Raw genomic sequence first — 20,220 nt, forward strand, 5'->3', positions numbered from 1 at the left:
GTGCGCCACACGATGCAAATCTGCTTCAGAATGGGCACGGCTCCCCGTGTGCGCCACACGATGCAAATCTGCTTCAGAATGGGCACGGCTCCCCGTGTGCGGCACACGATGCAAATCTGCTTCAGAATGGGCACGGCTCCCCGTGTGCGGTGAATACATACACAACAGGGTGTGTGATCCTCCTACAGCTGGCAGGCAGCATGCTTTTCATGTATCAATATTCAACCTTGTATTGATTCACACATGCTCTGCCCTTCTGACGTCCATCACTCTGGAGCACTCCCTGGGTTCTCTGTAAAACATGCAATCATGTACAAATAAATGTAAATGTGATGAGAGGACTGGACAGTAAATACAGCCACCAGCAGTCCCTGTCAGTCCTAGAAGCAACAACACTCTGAATTAAAACAAAGTAAATTTCTTCATAAGTGTGTGTGTGTGTGTGTGTATATATATATATATATATATATATATATATATATACACACACACACACACACAAACAAAACAGATATGTTACTAATAAACATAAAGCCTTGCTTGAGGGGCTTTCTGCATGAGCTTTTTTAAAGTGTGTTAGGTGGCAAATGATTCCTCAGTAAAGATGCCTGTGGCAGATGTATGGCCAGAATCCCTGAATGCACTTTGGAAGCATATTGATTCATTGATTAACTTTTTGTCCATTTTTCCAGCAACCACAATATAATATGTACTGGAGTAAAGAAAAATAAACAACATAAGGACATTTTAAAGAAATATTTTTAAAAATTGTTATCAACAACTATAATAATAATCATCATGAAAGTAAAAGAGCTGATTGCACTACCTGCATTAGCGATAAGACTGTGCTAAATGGCCTGGTCTACAGGGGGGGTGAGGGTGATATTTACACACATTCGTGCACACACACACTCACACACACACACACTCACACACACGCACACACACACACACACACACACACACAAATGGACGTATTCTCCATGTCATTGCACTGCCTTTCTATTCCTTTATTGTGTGCTGTTGTGTTTTATGTTGCACATACGGTCATGGAGAATGATATTTTGTCTCACTGTATACTTATTGTGTATTGTTGGGATGACAATAAAGCTCATACTAATAGACAGCAACACAGACACACATACAGACACACACACATACACATATATACATACAAATATATATACATACAAATGCCACTCAGCAAATCACAAAAAAGCCAGTTTGGTCAATAATATTCCTTTTCTAATGCATGAGAAAGTATCAGCGTGCTGTATACGAATTGTTATTAAAATGTCAAATCTATAAATTCCCTTTGAATTACCTTAATGGCATCCCCTACTTCTGTATATCAGTATATATATTTGAAAATCATATAATCGCTGTCAGAAATGATTTTAATTGGATTTTTTCCCACCTAAAAGTAAAGATGTTCATGTGTCAACCTAGTTTTGGACTTAATTTAGTTCTATGGGGGTCAATTACTGTATTTAGATTTCCATTAAAATAGATTTCCTAAGGAAATAGGCCAGGGACTCGCCGTAAATGAAGGGCATTTGTCCTTACCACAAAACACAAGCATTTGCTTTTCCCGTGTCGTTAAATCTTGAGGATCTGTAATAACCGTGCTTATACCCTAAAATGTATGCAAATGCCTTTCACAATGGTCTTCAAATAGCAGACCCTGCAACTGTTACTTGAGAAATAGTGTGTTACGTACTTCTCATTGAACGAATTCCTGCATGCTGGGGTGATTTTGCGCTGTAACGATGAGATGCATGCAAGCCTGTGGCAGAATCCGCCGCCACTGTGCCAGAACTGTACTGCGAACGCGCAGTTTTGCCAATGCGCGTTTCTTTCCTCCCCCTTTTCTTTTTGCGGCGGTTCGCATACGCAATCCCTGAATGGTCGGTTGCCATGGTTTCCCTGGGTCACATGCGTGGGTTTCCTAGCGCCAGCAGCAAAGGATGCTACATTTCGCCCTGCCATTTTCATTCAGTAGCGACATAGTAGCGAGAAGGCAGAATATTCACATTCTGCGGTGTCTATGGGAATGAGGCCACATCTGTAACGCTGCCTAATCGGATCTTTTATTTTACATATTTTTTTTAATCCCCCTCAATACCTTAGCTTTTAGAGCCATCCTTCAAAAACAGTCACGTTATTTAACCACAAACTGCGTTTTGTTCTGATTTCTCCCGGAGACTGACAATAGGAATGAGTATAGAAATCCCCGAAGGACTGACGGAGCTGTTGCAGAGCTTTACAGTTGAAGTGCTGAGGAACCAGCCGAGAGATCTGCTGGAGTTCGCGCTGCAGTATTTCACTAATCTGAAGGAAAGTCAGAACGCCGGCGCTGCCTTGGGCAATGACCAAAACCCGGCCACTAGGCATGGCAAGGCTGTCAACTTTATCGAGGAAGCCATGCAGATCGACTCGGAAAACGGGGAGGATGATGACGACGACGACGAAGAATTCGTAGGTAACAGATTACCTATAATCATAACTTATATTGCTATCTTTTTATCGATAGCTTATATTGATTTGCTAATTTGATACCGAGCTCAGGCAGCTGGCTATCCTTGGTTAAAGAGTTGAGGAACGTGCGATCAAAACGTAATGAAGCTAGCGACCATGATTCCGCATTTTCCCAGAACGTGAAAGGAGACGTGAAACAAATTGTGAAAATCTGTTTATAACTAGGATGCGCCTTATATAGTCTTTTTTTCTCGCCTGACCACATGAAGAAAATGCAACATGATCCACAAAAAACCCGTAAGTGTATTAAAATGCCTCTTATTAACGTGGTATATTTACACATTAGATCCTACAAATGGAGCGACAGTTTGCATTTTCATTTCCTAATTATACAGTAATGGTGTGTAACTATTCAAAGTAGCCTAATTGAAAAAGAATTGAATGAAAGCAGGCCGTATATGTTAGGCCTGTTGTAACCATCGCAGTTTACGGCAACCGCTCAAACAACCCAACGCATTTATGTGTGTATCTACATTTGAGGATCATTATTTATGAAATTAAAGAGAACATACACAGTGTATGGATATACAGAGATGGTCGCTGTAGATAGCAATGTAATAGTGAGTGTCAAGAGGGACTAAGTAAATGAAAATGCATTTTCAGGAATGTAGGCTGATGAAACTTGATCAGGGTAAATTCGCTCCGCAAACAAATAAATAAATAAAAAAACAAACAAATCGTAGACTGTCACGTGACAGCCGCAGGCGCTCTGGAGCTGTCCAGCCTTAGTGCTTCCTCCGCTGAATCTGCTCTATGGAGAGTGACCGAATGTACTGGGTCATACAGCGGATGTCCACCTGATTTTATACAGTGCGGCACTCGCCCTGTGGTGTATTAGGAACAGGGACAGGGGTCAGGGAACGTATCCTGGGACGTCTTGTGTAAGGTGCTTGGGGGAGGTGTTGTTTATATTATCCAACTCCAGATATTTCAACCGTTGTAGTAAAACAAAAAGACGCTCAAGATAACTTTGACATATGGTGTCGTATTTATTTTTGCTTATATAATGTTTATTATTATTATTATTATTATTATTATTATTATTATTATCTCGCGTAAAATTACAGTTTTATTGAGCTGCATGCTTACTGAAGCGATTAATTCCGACCACCTTCCTCACTGGGACAGCAGCTGAGGTTCCTTCTAGAACTGGTCTTTAGTTTGAAATTCTTGTCATAGTCACTTTGTGGCTGGGTGACATGATTAAAGGGTAGCACATCAAATGACAAAAATAAGGACAGCAATACTTTGTTTGGGGCATAAGAAGAACATTTGCAAAATGAATTCTGGTTAATGGATGTTTAAGAAATGATAATGCTGCTGTTTGGATTCCAGCTACAGCTGTTATTCAATGACTCTTTAGATGACTAGAAATATTCCATGCATTTTCCATAACTGATTATCCAGTAGAGAGTTGTGGTGAGTTTGGGGCCTGTTCCAGGAAGCCTGGGACATGCGGTAGGGGGCGCCCTGGGTGGGGAGTGGGGACATGCGGCAGGGGGCTTCCTGGATGGGGAGTGGGGACATGCGGCAGGGGGCTCCCTGGGTGGGGAGTGGGGACATGCTGCAGGGGGCTCCCTGGGTGGGGACATGCGGCAGGGGGCTCCCTGGGTGGGGACATGCGGCAGGGGGCGCCCTGGGTGGGGACATGCGGCAGGGGGCTTCCTGGGTGGGGAGTGGGGACATGCGGCAGGGGGCGCCCTGGGTGGGGACATGCGGCAGGGGGCGCCCTGGGTGGGGAGTGGGGACATGCGGCAGGGGGCACCCTGGGTGGGGACATGCGGCAGGGGGCGCCCTGGGTGGGGACATGCGGCAGGGGGTGCCCTGGGTGGGGAGTGGGGACATGCGGCAGGGGGCACCCTGGGTGGGGACATGCGGCAGGGGGTGCCCTGGGTGGGGACATGCGGCAGGGGGCTCCCTGGGTGGAGAGTGGGGACATGCGGCAGGGGGCTCCCTGGGTGGGGAGTGGGGACATGCGGCAGGGGGCTCCCTGGGTGGGGAGTGGGGACATGCGGCAGGGGGCGCCCTGGGTGGGGAGTGGGGACATGCGGCAGGGGGCTCCCTGGGTGGGGAGTGGGGACATGCTGCAGGGGGCGCCCTGGGTGGGGAGTGGGGACATGCGGCAGGGGGCGCCCTGGGTGGGGAGTGGGGACATGCTGCAGGGGGCGCCCTGGGTGGGGAGTGGGGACATGTGGCAGGGGGCTTCCTGGGTGGGGAGTGGGGACATGCGGCAGGGGGCGCCCTGGGTGGGGAGTGGGGACATGTGGCAGGGGGCTTCCTGGGTGGAGAGTGGGGACATGCGGCAGGGGGCGCCCTGGGTGGGGAGTGGGGACATGCGGCAGGGGGCGCCCTGGGTGGGGAGTGGGGACATGCGGCAGGGGGCGCCCTGGGTGGGGACATGCGGCAGGGGGCGCCCTGGGTGGGGAGTGGGGACATGCGGCAGGGGGCTTCCTGGGTGGGGAGTGGGGACATGCGGCAGGGGGCGCCCTGGGTGGGGACATGCGGCAGGGGGCGCCCTGGGTGGGGAGTGGGGACATGCGGCAGGGGGCGCCCTGGGTGGGGACATGCGGCAGGGGGCACCCTGGGTGGGGACATGCGGCAGGGGGCGCCCTGGGTGGGGACATGCGGCAGGGGGCTCCCTGGGTGGGGACATGCGGCAGGGGGCGCCCTGGGTGGGGAGTGGGGACATGCGGCAGGGGGCGTCCTGGGTGGGGAGTGGGGACATGCGGCAGGGGGCGCCCTGGGTGGAGAGTGGGGACATGCGGCAGGGGGCGCCCTGGGTGGGGAGTGGGGACATGCGGCAGGGGGCGTCCTGGGTGGGGAGTGGGGACATGCGGCAGGGGGCGCCCTGGGTGGGGTGTCAGTCTATTCCAGGCACACTGTCACACACTGTGGGCATTGTCAGTTCACCTAACTGCATGGTTCTGGGTTGATCAAGTGTTTGGACACATAGTTTACTTCCGTACTGTTGTCAAGAGCTACTTTATCAAATATATTGTCATTTTTAAATCTTTCTGTTAGGTCTGACCTTTAAAAGGCACTGAATTAAAATTAGATCCGTGTCAAACAAATACTTATTAAACTCTGTCTTGGGGTGTCCCCTTGACTCAGTGGAGATGGTGAGCGACAGGAGAACGTTGGCAAAGCTACATTCCCTGTTGGAGAACATCTCCCACCCATTACAGGACACACTGTCACACCATCAGTGACAGGCTGCACCCAAGGTGTGTGACAGAGAGAAACCACAGGTCTTTTCGTCCATCTGCTATCAGACTTTACAACAAACGATAAACACATATCAAATCCCAGGCTCATATACTCCCACACATATATTGAGACAGTTTTTATGTTTTTATGTTACAATACTCCTTTTCTTGCTGCTATTAACATGTATATGTACATATTTATATTTATCAATCAATATAATCTGCATTACATTTATACTTTATTTTTCGGCATATTGTACAGTTTTTGATTATCTTATTCACTTATTGTATATATAGTATTTTATTTTCTATTGTTTAATATTACTGCTATTGCTTAAGGACTTTTCTGCATTCTGCTTATTTCTGTTGCACTGTCCATTTTGCTGCCGTAAAATGCAAATTTCCCACCTGTGGGACTAATAAAGGCTCCTATCTTATCTTATCTTATCTTATCTTGCCTTGCCTTGCCTTGCCTTGCTTTGCCTTGCCTTGCTTTGCCTTGCCTTGCCTTGCCTTGCCTTGCCTTGTCTTGTCTTGTCTTGCCTTGTCTTGTCTTGCCTTGCTTTGCCTTGCCTTGCCTTGCCTTGCCTTGCCTTGCCTTGCTTTGCCTTGCCTTGCTTTGCCTTGCTTTGCCTTGCCTTGCCTTGCCTTGCCTTGCCTTGCCTTGCTTTGCCTTGCCTTGCCTTGCTTTGCCTTGCCTTGCTTTGCCTTGCCTTGCTTTGCCTTGCTTTGCCTTGCTTTGCCTTGCCTTGCCTTGCTTTGCCTTGCCTTGCCTTGCCTTGCCTTGCCTTGCCTTGTCTTGTCTTGTCTTGTCTTATTTTAAATGTACATGATATAATGAGTAACATCATTAAAGTACTCTTTCCACTTCCTATGGGGGTGTCTACGGAACCCTAAATTGAATTCTGATGCAGGAGCAAACAGAAATATATTAAATAATATATCCATCTGTTGAACTTCCATTCACTAATTCTGTGCAGGGCTGCAGTCAGCCTGGTGCGTGTCCCAAGAAAAAGTCAAAGTAACGTCCTGGGAGGAATGCCAGTCTATCACAGGGCGTATACATAATATAATGCAACAATGCAATACCCAGATTTGTCATATCTATCTCCTTCCACTGCGATTCCAATTACATCTAAAGCTTTGTCCACTGACTAAATTGAAATCATATTAATCCTGATCCAGTCATATGATATGCAAGCACGTGACATGCAGTCACGTGATGCAAGACCTGACACGATCGCCGCGGTTTACATAAGCAAATTGAATATTACATATGAATAAATAAAATCCAAAGAAGGTAGGCAATGTTAGTGTGATTGTGGGCTTGTGTATTAGGAAATGGACGTTGCATACTGTATAAACAGTATTATTTGGTCGGAGCGTTGCTCTCACCACACTGCCTGCACCACAACAAGCTGCACCAATGTCCTGGATCAATAGCCTGCGAGAGTACATTAGATTGTATTATTGCCTCCCTTGTTTTACAGAGCCACTGTTATTCATTTATTTCTCCTTTCTGGCAACATAAATAATAGTGTGTGGATTCGTTAGTAATTTTGCTGTAGTGACATGTCACAGGAGTCAGTAAACACATTTGCTAAGTGGCTAAAATAACGGTTGTTAAACGTGTTCGTGTAATGACATGCGAGCGGGCAGTTTGATGTAAATCACACGCAGACAGTGCGGCTCTGATGAGCCCGAGTGGGCATTGTTTCAGGAAAGCCGGCCTGCTCAAGCTGTAATCAGCCTGAAAACCAGCCATAAGCACGATGCAGCCATGATGAGCTGGTCGAAGAAACATACAAATAAGGCCCTGCTCTCATGTGCTTTTCATAAGGATGTATTGTTTCACCTCTGAGGCCTTTCATTAGGTCGGAGGAGGCTGTCATTTTTTTTTCTTTACTTAGATTTAATTAGGGAGTACTGTAGGCTTCAAAGGATTCTTGGGCATTTTACGCGCATTACGGCCAAACATGCCTGTTCTTGTAGCATTGATAATAAGAAATGTAATAGGGTGCAAATCGGCCACGCAGTTACAGGGTTGCAGGTTTGAGTCCCACTGCTGCTCTCTATGTGTATAGAGTTTCTTCACACAGTCCTACAACGTACATTTAGATGTCTCTTGTTGCCCGTAGTGTCTGTGGGTCCCCGGAGAAGCACTGCTGTTCTGTCCACAGTTGCACTTCCTGGCCCGGGTTCCAGACTCACTACCTGCTCAGTCACTAGTGTGAAGTCCGTCATCTGATCTGCAATCAGGAATTGCATAAAGCCCGTTTATTTTGATTTTGGCTAATTAACCACACAAGCTGTGGAATAACCTGCCTGTTGTTTTAAATTCAGTTTAATTTAAAAACGATGGCAATGATATTCTTGCAAAATAATGCCTTTTTTTCTTCAGTTAAATTTGTGAATATCAAAGTGCATTGACTATATTTGAATAAGGGTTTAAAAATTATGGCACTGACAGGAGCAATTGTACTGCTATTGCATGTAATTGATTATATTTTATGAGACAATTACATATGTAGCAAAGTGTTGCAAAGAGTGAGCCTGGAACTATTCAGCAGCTATGCAGTAGTGAATTTAATTTCCTAAAACAGTGATGACTCAACCCATGTCTTTTCTGGTTGCTGAAACCTGTCTCATTTTTCTCATTTCAGCTCCAGTGATCAACAGATTTAACAGAAGAGCTTCAGGTGAGCAGTGGGTCAGCTTCACTTCTCTCCCTTCACAGCCACGAAGCCCACATTCACCTCAGCGTCCACGTTAACGCCCCTGCGGGTTTATAGGAGGGGATTCAACGGACGACAAAGTTGAAATGCAGCACATAGCTGGCGTTTGTGAGATGTCCTCCTCACGGTTGTTATGGATGGAGAAGTGAGACCTGATTGGTTGGTTTGGTTGCAAAAGTGGCAGCTGGCCGCTGAACCTCTGCGTGTTTGTTTTTAGTCACATGAATGAGAGAGAGCCATTCACCGGGAAGCGGCTGCCCAATCGGGATCGGAGGCTCTGCCACATGAGGGGGAGGCACTTCTTTGTCTTCAGCTATTTTTTTAGACCAAGCAGATTGTAATTTGTACCTTTTTCTCTTTTCCTCACACAGCTGTATAGTATCCTCTAGTTTGGCACACAGATCTATACCTTTATAGTGCCTGATCTGGGACATGAGCTTTTCCTGTTTCTGTATGTTTAAAAAGCAGCAGGGTGAGCTCTCATGCAGCAGGGTAAGCTCTCATGCAGCAGGGTGAGCTCTCATGCAGCAGGGTGAGCTCTCATGCAGCAGGGTAAGCTCTCATGCAGCCGGGTAAGCTCTCATGCAGCAGGGTGAGCTCTCATGCAGCAGGGTAAGCTCTCATGCAGCAGGGTGAGCTCTCATGCAGCAGGGTAAGCTCTCATGCAGCAGGGTGAGCTCTCATGCAGCAGGGTAAGCTCTCATGCAGCCGGGTAAGCTCTCATGCAGCAGGGTGAGCTCTCATGCAGCAGGGTAAGCTCTCATGCAGCAGGGTGAGCTCTCATGCAGCAGGGTAAGCTCTCATGCAGCCGGGTAAGCTCTCATGCAGCAGGGTGAGCTCTCATGCAGCAGGGTAAGCTCTCATGCAGCAGGGTGAGCTCTCATGCAGCAGGGTAAGCTCTCATGCAGCAGGGTGAGCTCTCATGCAGCAGGGTAAGCTCTCATGCAGCCGGGTAAGCTCTCTTGCAGCAGGGTGAGCTCTCATGCAGCAGGATAAGCTCTCATGCAGCAGGGTGAGCTCTCATGCAGCAGGGTGAGCTCTCATGCAGCAGGGTAAGCCCTCATGCAGCAGGATAAGCTCTCATGCAGCAGGGTGAGCTCTCACGTAGCAGGGTAAGCTCTCATGCAGCAGGGTAAGCTCTCACGCAGCAGGGTAAGCTCTCACACAGCAGGATAAGCTCTCACACAGCAGGGTAAGCCCTCATGCAGCAGGATAAGCTCTCATGCAGCAGGGTAAGCCCTCATGCAGCAGGATAAGCTCTCATGCAGCAGGGTAAGCCCTCATGCAGCAGGGTAAGCTCTCATGCAGCAAGGTATTCCTATGGAAGGGAGGTTGTTCATCTTTGTAAGCTCTGCTTATTAGTATCTTGGGAAATGTAGCTTACAGTGTATTTAGCGACACACTTCATAGGTCAGTCTCTTAAAAAAAACAGATCAAATTATTTCCACTAGAGAATTTCACAGAGTAGCATATCCTTTACTTTTTTATCATAATGTTTTATATTTAATTCTTCTATTTGTGCACTACTGCCAGTGTGACCTCATGCTCGTTACAGAGGACTTGGGAATTGCTCAGGTCGATGGTTTAAAGCTGCATTTCTCAGTCCGGTCCTCAGGGATGTACAGAGCGTTCACATCTGGCAGGGAGTTCGGAGGGAGCAAAAACATGGAGGGATTCTGGGTCCCCGAGGACCAGCTGATAAACACCAGCTTAGAGCATCGCAGAGCTAGACACTAGTACAGAAGCTGTTATAATAACTTAGGACCAGAGCCTTCAAGCAGGGAAGTGGGACACATGAAGCAGGGAAGGGCCCTTGGACAGGAGCAGCCAGGAGAAGGTGTGAGTGATGGAAAGCAGGCCTGATGGAAAGTAGGCCTGCAGAGTGTGTGGCAGCCGAGCAGCTCTGCATGCTGCCTGACTGGGAAAGGGTTCATACAGGAAGCATAATATAAACACGTCTGCTTGTTGTCATGTGTCTCACTGTGGAATTTGGTTTAGCATGTCAACAAGGAACCTAAGCAAATGTATGATTTTCAGTTAACTTTGGCTCTTATAGTTTTAGTGGCTGGCAGGGTGATGTCACCATTGAGCCCCTGAGCGTGACCTTTAACCCCCAGTTGCTCCAGGGACAGTCTGGCCCTGTTCTCTCATCCTTACCTGAATGTTGCTCTGGATAAAAGCATCTGATAAATAAAAAATTGTGAATATTTATCTTATGAAACAAAACTTCTCGGTGAGTGTAACATGGTGGAATCAGCAGGCTGTAAGTCCATTTTCCATGTGCACTGTAGCTAAATGCTTCCCAAGCGACTTTCATATATAAGCAGCAGGCCTGCATTGCCATGTGCACTGTAGCTAAATGCTTCCCAAGCGACTTTCATATATAACCAGCAGGCCTGCATTGCCATGTGCACTGTAGCTAAATGCTTCCCAAGCGACTTTCATATATAAGCAGCAGGCCTGCATTGCCATGTGCACTGTAGCTAAATGCTTCCCAAGCGACTTTCATATATAACCAGCAGGCCTGCATTGCCATGTGCACTGTAGCTAAATGCTTCCCAAGCGACTTTCATATATAAGCAGCAGGCCTGCATTGCCATGTGCACTGTAGCTAAATGGTTCCCAAGCGACTTTCATATATAAGCAGCAGGCCTGCATTGCCAACCCGTAAACTGCTTATGTCACCAGGAGACCTCAGTCTCTACACTGGGACAAATTCAGCTACAGAAGAATTTAGAAACTGTATGCATTAGTTGCAGAACTGGCTGGATTTTATCTGAAAAGTGGTGGGATCTGTGTCTTGCAGTGTGTGCAGAAGCCTTCAATCCCGACGATGATGAGGAAGACAAAGAGCCAAGGGTAAGCTCTCACGCAGCAGGATAAGCTCTCATTCAGCAGGGTAAGCTCTCACGCAGCAGGGTAAGCTCTCATTCAGCAGGGTAAGCTCTCACGCAGCAGGGTAAGCTCTCACGCAGCAGGGTAAGCTCTCACGCAGCAAGGTAAGCTCTCACTCAGCAGCGTAAGCTCTCACGCAGCAGGGTAAGCTCTCACGCAGCAAGGTAAGCTCTCACTCAGCAGCGTTATCTCTCACACAGCAGGGTAAGCTCTCATGCAACAGAGTAAGCTTTCAGTCGCAGGGTAAGCTCTCACGCAGCAGGGTAAGCTCTCACGCAGCAGGGTAAGCTCTCATGCAACAGAGTAAGCTTTCAGTCGCAGGGTAAGCTCTCACACAGCAGGGTAAGCTCTCATGCAACAGAGTAAGCTCTCACACAGCAGGGTAAGCTCTCATGCAACAGAGTAAGCTTTCAATCGCAGGGTAAGCTCTCACACAGCAAGGTAAGCTCTCACGCAGCAGGATAAGCCCTCACACAGCAGGGTAAGCTCTCACGCAGCAGGATAAGCCCTCACACAGCAGGGTAAGCTCTCACGCGGCAGGGTAAGCTCTCAGGCAGCAGGGTAAGCTCTCACGCAGCAGGGTAAGCTCTCATGCAGCAGGATAAGCTCTCACACAGCAGGGTAAGCTCTCATGTGGCAGGGTAAGCTCTCACACAGCAAGGTAAGCTCTCATGCAGCAGGATAAGCCCTCACACAGCAGGGTAAGCTCTCACGCGGCAGGGTAAGCTCTCATGCAGCAGGGTAAGCTCTCACAAAGCAGGGTAAGCTCTCATGCAGCAGGGTAGGCTCTCACGCAGCAGGGTAAGCTCTCATGCAGCAGGATAAGCTCTCACGCAGCAGGGTAAGATCTCACGCAGCAGGGTAAGTTCTCACACAGCAGGATAAGCTCTCACACAGCAGGGTAAGCTCTCATACAGCAGGGTAAGCCCTCATGCAGCAGGATAAGCTCTCATGCAGCAGGATAAGCTCTCATGCAGCAGGGTAAGCTCTCATGCAGCAGGATAAGCTCTCATGCAGCAGGGTAAGCCCTCATGCAGCAGGATAAGCTCTCATGCAGCAGAGTAAGCCCTCATGCAGCAGGATAAGCTCTCATGCAGCAAGGTATTCCTATGGAAGGGAGGTTGTTCATCTTTGTAAGCTCTGCTTATTAGTATCTTGGGAAATGTAGCTTGCAGTGTATTTAACGACACACTTCATAGGTCAGTCTCTTGATGTTCAGCTTTTCTTTTCAGATTACCTATCCCAAAACAGACGAGCAGAGACAGCGACTACAGGAAGCGTGCAGGGACATTCTTTTATTCAAAAACCTGGACCAGGTAAGATGTGTTGTATGGAGGAGTAATTTGAACATAATTTAGAATGGTGGCACTCGCTTAGTGTTTACAGATTACAGTGCTTATTTGAATTGTTTATTGGTGCTTTGCTTTTGGTAACGATACTGTCAGATTCATGGTTAATTCTGAGTCCTGTTTTGAGGCCTAGTAATGAAGGTTAAGGCAGTTATGATAATGAAAATCGCCTAAAAGAAGAGATGGTTTATGCTCAGTAGGTCAATGGTCATCCAGTCACTGTGCATACCAAAGGTTTATCTTCAACTTCAACAGATCTCAAGACTTAAGTCTTCTGCACAGTTTCACTCTGTTTAAAGGTCAGATTATCTGCATAATCTCATTGCGTCTTCATCCTCTAGAGGTCAGACTCCTTTATATGCTGGAGCCACATCATCTTCAGATCTTTCAGCATCTCTTTAGTTTGTTGATAGATGTTTTAATGAAGTAATGTGGACACTGGTAAATGAACGATGTTAAAACTGCTATAACCTGCTTCTGCCTTGTGTTTCTGTGGGATTGCAACAGGAGCAGATGTCTCAGGTCCTGGATGCCATGTTTGAGAAACCTGTGGAGACAGCAGAGCACATCATTGAGCAAGATGACGATGGCGATAACTTCTATGTCATTGAAAGGTTAGTTGATGCCATGCTTGAATGTGGACATTAATTTGATGTTTTCTGCTACATTATTTTCATTAATGATGAATAATATAACCTATGAAATGTTATTGTAGCCTTATGAACTGGATGACTGGAGTTTGAGTATTGTGACAGGAACTTGATGGAAGAGTGCAGAATCACGGTGCCACAATTTCTAAATGAACTGTGATAGCACTAACAAAGAAGCAAGTGTATCTACAGGCCGCTCTTCTCAATCTGCTGTTGAGTTCATGTGGTGTCCTTTTCAGAGGGACCTTTGACATCTACGTTAAGACTGATGGTGCTGAGAGGTTGGTGGGCTCATACAACAGCCGTGGGAGTTTTGGGGAGCTGGCATTGATGTACAACACCCCCAGGGCCGCCACCATCATTGCCACCTCGACAGGAGCCCTCTGGTGCTTGGTCAGTGGTCAGCTTGCTGAACAGCAACTTAATCTGTTTTACCATGCATTGACTGGTCTGTCCCCGTTATATGATTATAAATAATAACAGTTAGATATAGCTCCCTCTGCTGGAGAAGTGGTGAAGGAAATGTTCAATAGCCAGATGCTAATTGCAATTTTAATAGACTGAAATTTACAATATAAAAACTTCATCAAATTACAGAGTGGTGCAGTGTTGCTTCAGTGTTAGTAGATTCCTTTTGTCTTCCCTGTTTGAAAGATGACATACTTGCTTTTTGCTCTGCAGGACCGACTAACGTTCAGGAGAATAATTGTGAAGAATAACGCCAAGAAGAGGAGAATGTACGAAGCCTTTATTGAGACACTTCCGTTGCTCAAGTCACTTGAAGTTAGTTTTCTTCTCTGTTCCTCTCTTGTGTTTCTGGGTTCTCCCTTACGAGAGGAGACATTTAATTACACGTTATGCCTCCGTGTTGCAGCCCTCGGAGAGAATGAAAGTCGTAGATGTACTGTCTTCTAAAGTTTACAGCGATGGAGAGCAAATTATTGCACAGGTAAATAAAACACTTAAATGATATCTACTTCTTATTGATTTTAAAAATGCAAAGTGCTACCTGCAGAATTTACTTGTCCAATATAGCTGAAAGTTGAAATGTACCCCGACCGTGAGATTTAGGGAGTTGGGGTCACATGGGTGTATCACCACGACTCCCGTTCTGCTCATTTCAGGGTGACATGGCCGATTGCTTTTACATTGTGGAATCTGGGCAGGTTAGGATTACCATGAGAAGAAGCCGGGTAAGTGAGATCACCTAGCTGGTTTCTGCTTGTGTAGTTAACTTCATGGCCGAATGCCCTTCCTCTGACCTCCGGGTAAGAAGCACAAGGCCCTGAATTTGAATGAAGCTTCCGATTCAGTCCAAATTTTGAGGTATATTCTGAGAAATCTGGAAGTGTGGATCACCAGGAACCCTAATGACCCAACTTGGGTTTGCATGAAAATCTATGCTTTGCCTTGGCCAAACAGCTCATGCTCAAGCAGGCAAGTGAGGTGTTTTGTGTGATACTTATTTGTGCCCCTCACAGTCGAAGAAGGACCTGGAGAATGGAGAGGTGGAAATTGCCATGTGCTCAAGAGGACAGTACTTTGGGGAACTGGCGCTGGTCACCAACAAGCCAAGGGCAGCTTCAGCTTATGCTGTGGGAAGCGTCAAGTGCTTAGGTAGTGACTCTCTCCTAACTTCCCAGAAGACACTCAGTAGATTGTAGGTTTCCATGAAGATTTTCAATGGATATCTAGGGGTACAAGTTTAAACTTGAAAATGTGCTTCAGAGTCAGCCCTACTGACTCTGCATGTGATTTTGCACATCCATTTCATCCATCTTTAACTGGGCATCGTGTATTTTTATATTTCAGCACTCAGTATATCTCTGTTCCCATTAAGTTTATATTTATTGATAGTAATTGCACAGCTTTGCACGGTTTGCACTATTTTATTACATCGTCTTATTCCTCCTTATACCATTTTTCTTAACTTATGTTCTATGTTGTCTGTGAATGTATGCACCAGTACCGCCAGAGCAAATTCATAGTACATGCAGGTGTTCCTGGCCAATTAAGTCAATTCTAGATTCCGATACTCTAAACAAGACTGTAACTTGTTCTACTTCCAGTGTAGTATTATAATTGTCATGGACCCGGGCGGGTTTGGTGCGGGAACGTGGCATGACACCGGCACAAAAAAAAGGTGGACGACCCACTGGCGGCTCCAAGCGGGGTTTATTAAACAAAACAGAGACCACTGCGGACACAGCAAAGTCAAAGGACCACGAGGGGCCAATAACTAAAGGGGATTAACAAAGACTAAATAACAAAAACCGAATACACATCTAACTGAGAATATCAAACTGTCTAACATCACAACCATCAAACAACAACAATGAACCACTAGGGAACAGAACAGAAGCAGGGACTTAAATACAGAAACCAAAACTGGGTAATAAGACTAATACAGGACAGGTGAGACTAATTAACAGACCAGGAAAACAGGGCACAGGTGAAACTAATAACTCAAAGGAACACAACAGGGAAACTAAGAACTAACCAAGGACACAGGGAAACAGAAACCAACACTAGGGAATTACAAACAGGTAAAGACACAAGCAGGGGCACAAGGAACAAAACAACCAACTACAAAATCAGACACAAGAACTAGAGAAACTCAAATGAAACACTAGGGATCAAAATACAAAAACAGAGGCAGTGGGATTCAAACACAGGACAGAAGGTTCACAGACAACCAGATGCTCAACATGTTGAGCTATGAGGCTAACAGAGAACCAGGGGGAAAACACAAAGACTAACATGATGGATGGGATGAGCAGCAACACCTGCTGGTCAAACGGGGAAGGGACACAGAGTGGAACAACGGGGCTGACCCTGACAATAATATTACAGCAGCACTGATGAGCACGTCCATGTCTGTGTGAATAATAGACCTTTTTGGTGCTGTTTTGTGGATCCTTATAAGCTCTTGTGTATGGTCACCTTAAGTGGATGAATATGTACTATAATGTGTTTGAATCTTATTAGTAGCCCATTAAGACCCCATTCTCCTTGGTCTTGACAGTTATGGATGTCCAGGCCTTTGAAAGGCTACTGGGCCCCTGTATGATCATCATGAAGCGGAACATCGCCAACTATGAGGAACAACTGGCCGTCCTCTTCGGGAGCCAGTCTGACGTCGAGGATCAGGAGGCGTGAGGGATCTGCAAACTGGAGGGGACATGTGCGCCCCCTGCAGGGGGAAGCTGAGCTGGCTCCCCAGTCCCATCAGCTTGTTCCCGTGACTCCTGTTCATTTGTATGCTTTCAGAAATGTGAAACATTATGTAAATGGTAGCGATGTAGGTCTTTTTGAAAAAAAAAAAACAACACATTAATATACTGCCACATTTCATGTGGGAAGGCTTTAAAAAAGTTATCTGCAGGAAATGGTACAGTTATTATTTTACTGGTTTCATGCCCACTTTTGACTTTCTTAATTTCCCTGCTGTTGTTTTCATGAATTATCACGTCTGTGACTTTGTTAGTCTTTGGATAAATGCTGTCTGTTTAAATCCTCCTCTGATAACACTAATCGCTTAAAGACCACATTTTAGCGAGGCTACCTGCGGTATCGTCCTGCTTCTTCTTCGTTTCATTTCTCATTTTGCTGACTATCCGGACAGGGCTATGACCTCTCATGCTAGTGTGTTGATGCGTTCTGATATTGGGACTGGCGCAGTTTTGCACAGATTTTAGGCCAAGACCTGTGAGGTGGACAGGTTCACGACGTGCTCGAGGTGACGTGTCTCCACACATTCTGGTGACTGCGGAGGTGAATCTCTGTTATCCCTCAGCGTAATGCTTTCTAGTCTTTGTCATAAAGAACAACGTCACAGAAGATAATTCCAACAGATTGAAAAGAGCTTTACATTTCCCCTGAATGATTACGGCCTGAATTCAGGCTTTTGTGACAGATCCTTCATGTCACATTGCACACATGTAATACTTGAATTTCGTTTAATCTAAAAATTTTACCGTGAATGGAATATGTATTAAGGTTCTATAGAGCATATTTATGCCATGATATGTTGACATTTATACTGGCAAGCTGACTGGTGCTTAACTACTGTCACTCAATTATTCAAAACATATCATTGGCTAATGATAAGGAATGGCGCCTCTGTATGAATTATGGCCTCTTTTATGCCCCTCACCTTAAAAAATCCTAGAATCGCTCCTGCCTGTAGATGGGTGACTGAAAGTTCTGTGTGTGTTGTCATGTAATTCTTTTACAGGACAGTATTTTCCTTACTCCCCCCCCCACTGAAGTTCTGAGTTTAATACCTCCAGTCCAAACCCAAAATCTGCAGTATTACTGCTGCTTCCATTGTTCATTTTGTCCAGTGTTTATTAAGTGATGGGTGGACTCACCAGTGTGTTAATGTATGTACGAGGGCATGGACTTCATATTTCTTATAAATGATAAATAGCTTGTGTTTTCTGCTTTTTTGGAATAATACTTAATGATAAGGGTATTATGGTGGAACTGATGGAGTTTGGGTGGCAGGAAGGTAATCGAGATGCTTAATAATTAGTTCATTAGATACAGTATTAATCAATTTTCCTTTAGACAAGCTTTTTTTTTTACCCAGATGTCATATTTACTGAATTGTCTTTAATCTTGAAGCGACAGCCTTCCTACTGTCAGCAAAGGGCAGATTGCTGCCGTCTTGATAGTCACTCCCGAGGACAGACCGTCGATTGGCTCATCACTCTCTACCTCTGCACTCCCATACCAACAATTCCCTATATTCTTTATAGAAGTCTACACCTTCATCTTTCAGAAGATACGATTTTTCTTGTTTTGTAGTATTTATGTAACCGCATAATTTCAGACTTTAATGTGTGAACATGTCATGGAAAGTAGTGTACACAGGTTTAATGGAGAGTAGCTTTTTTTAAAGGTATGTTTTTTTCTGTATGTTAATCAGTTGACATCTTCTTGGACTAGTTTGGTGTTGGCAGTGCTGTATGTTCCCTGTAATGCAGTTCAAAGGTCTAAAGAGTATTTTCAGTATGATATTGTTGATTATATTTGAATTTTCATTACAATAAAGTACAATTTTTTATTAAAAAAGACTTATTCAACTTATTTGACAAATGTATATTTGTGAATATTTACACTTGATCCTGTATATTCTGTTGTGATCTATTAAAAAATATATAGTTCAGTTCAATATAGGTCAGTCTTTAATGTAATGAAATTCATTTTTTATGTAATTGTATGTATTTGTAGTTTGAATAATTGTCAGTGAAGGATGAATTTTTAATTTTTTATTGCCAGGGGCACTGCTGAAGCATGTCACTGCATGTACACTGGGCGGTTAAGTGTCATACACACTGATAAACTCCATGTGTGGAGTATAAGTAAATATACTGCCCGTCCAAAAAAAAGTCGCCATTTGAATTTTTTGTTGGGCCGCCTTTAGCTTTGATTATGGCGCATATTTGTCATGACATTGTTTCCACAGGCTTAAGCAACATCTCACCCTTTATTTTAATCCATATTTGCATTCATTTCTCACCAAGATCCTGTATTGACGAGTGAGTTGAACCACTCCATAAAGCCTCCTTCAGCACATCCCAGAGACCTTCAATGAGGTTAAGGTCACAACTCTGTGGTGACCAAGTCACACGTGAAAATGATTCCTCATGCTCCCTGAACCACTCTTTGACAATTCGAACCCAATGAATCTTGGCATTCTTGTCCTGGAATATGCCCATGCCAACAGGGAAGAAAAAATCCATTGATGATGGATGGAGGTGTAACCTGGCCATTCAGTAGATTCAGGTACTCAGCTGACTTTATTGCTGCATAACGTTGCAGGACTGTAATAATGATCTAGTCATTGGCTTTTAAGTATTTGCTGATATAAATTCAAATGGCGACTTTTTTTTTGGACGGGCAGTGTAGTTTTATTTTGTATGAAATAGTGTAACTCAGCTGAAATTTTGCACAAGTTTTTTTCTCTCACTACAGTGGAGTTTACGACCTTGTATTTTTTTCGCTCCTGATGCAAGAAAAAATGCAGAGAAGGCCGGGAATAGACCAGAAAATGATCATAGCTTTTTAAAGGCGACAAATTATCTGGTGTTCAAACGGGGAGTTTGCAAACTTAGCTGCTATAGTGCGAGCGGGCGCCCCCTACTGCCGTCAGCTGGCAGCTTCTTTCCATCCGATAATCAGCTGTAACCGAAACTCCTACCAACTTCCATTTCCTTCTAGCAGCTCGTAGTCTGCTTCTCACGTGTAACACTTACTTTATTCCACTTATCTTTGTTTGAGACAAAGAAGCGTTTTGTTTTACAAACCCCGCACGTTCACGTTTTACTTAATTTCTGTTTGACTTTTATTTCTGCCTGCAATTCAATCACATAGGTCTCCTATAATAATTGAAGCTGTTATTCATCGTTGCGTCATTTGTAGTTATGAAGATGACCATACTGTTCACGTTAGCATTAGTTATAAGCACAGCCATCAGCAATGAGGATTAAAGTTAATTAGCCCTAATGTGAAATACTGAATTCTTATATGAATGATATCACTTATCACTTATTTATGAATGTATTAATTTATATGTGGGAAATTATATATATATATAATTTTAGTCAACTTTTTTATTGTACTCAAAGTGTAGCATTGTACAGCTATTTGATATTGGTGAATGTAACGAATAGTAAAAACGAAAAAATTATCTACTTAAACAAATATAATGTATGATTTTTTAAACAGACAATATGGAAAACAATGCCGGTGCACTGCGTACTAGGAAGAAACTGGCGATGTTAATATGACCAGAGCTGTTTTTCTATACACGTTGTGTAAACGGCCCGTTTATATGAAT

General features: G+C 45.0%; 1 protein-coding gene across 1 annotated transcript; it reads left to right on the forward strand.

Annotated features, from left to right (window-relative positions):
* Window positions 1–1,932: 1,932 nt before the first annotated feature.
* Window positions 1,933–18,418, forward strand: LOC111835583 (cAMP-dependent protein kinase type II-beta regulatory subunit-like). The gene is made up of 11 exons (XM_023796046.2): window positions 1,933–2,482; window positions 8,408–8,443; window positions 11,286–11,338; window positions 12,607–12,690; window positions 13,231–13,337; window positions 13,613–13,766; window positions 14,055–14,156; window positions 14,248–14,322; window positions 14,498–14,566; window positions 14,855–14,990; window positions 16,399–18,418. Exons 1-11 carry the CDS (start codon window positions 2,218–2,220, stop codon window positions 16,530–16,532), a joined length of 1,215 nt encoding a protein of 404 aa, XP_023651814.1. The 5' UTR covers window positions 1,933–2,217; the 3' UTR covers window positions 16,533–18,418.
* Window positions 18,419–20,220: the final 1,802 nt, after the last annotated feature.

The sequence above is a fragment of the Paramormyrops kingsleyae genome, chromosome 1 (assembly GCF_048594095.1).
Source record: "Paramormyrops kingsleyae isolate MSU_618 chromosome 1, PKINGS_0.4, whole genome shotgun sequence".
Lineage (NCBI taxonomy): Eukaryota > Metazoa > Chordata > Actinopteri > Osteoglossiformes > Mormyridae > Paramormyrops > Paramormyrops kingsleyae.

What these genes read in the sequence shown, in the direction of transcription:
- LOC111835583 (XM_023796046.2), top strand. Translation starts at nt 2,218, where the DNA reads ATGAGTATAGAAATCCCCGAAGGACTGACGGAGCTGTTGCAGAGCTTT. An exon ending in CGACGACGAAGAATTCGTAG is followed by an intron (nt 2,483 to 8,407) that starts GTAACAGATTAC and finishes TTCTCATTTCAG; the next exon opens with CTCCAGTGATCAACAGATTT. An exon ending in GGGAAGCGTCAAGTGCTTAG is followed by an intron (nt 14,991 to 16,398) that starts GTAGTGACTCTC and finishes TGGTCTTGACAG; the next exon opens with TTATGGATGTCCAGGCCTTT.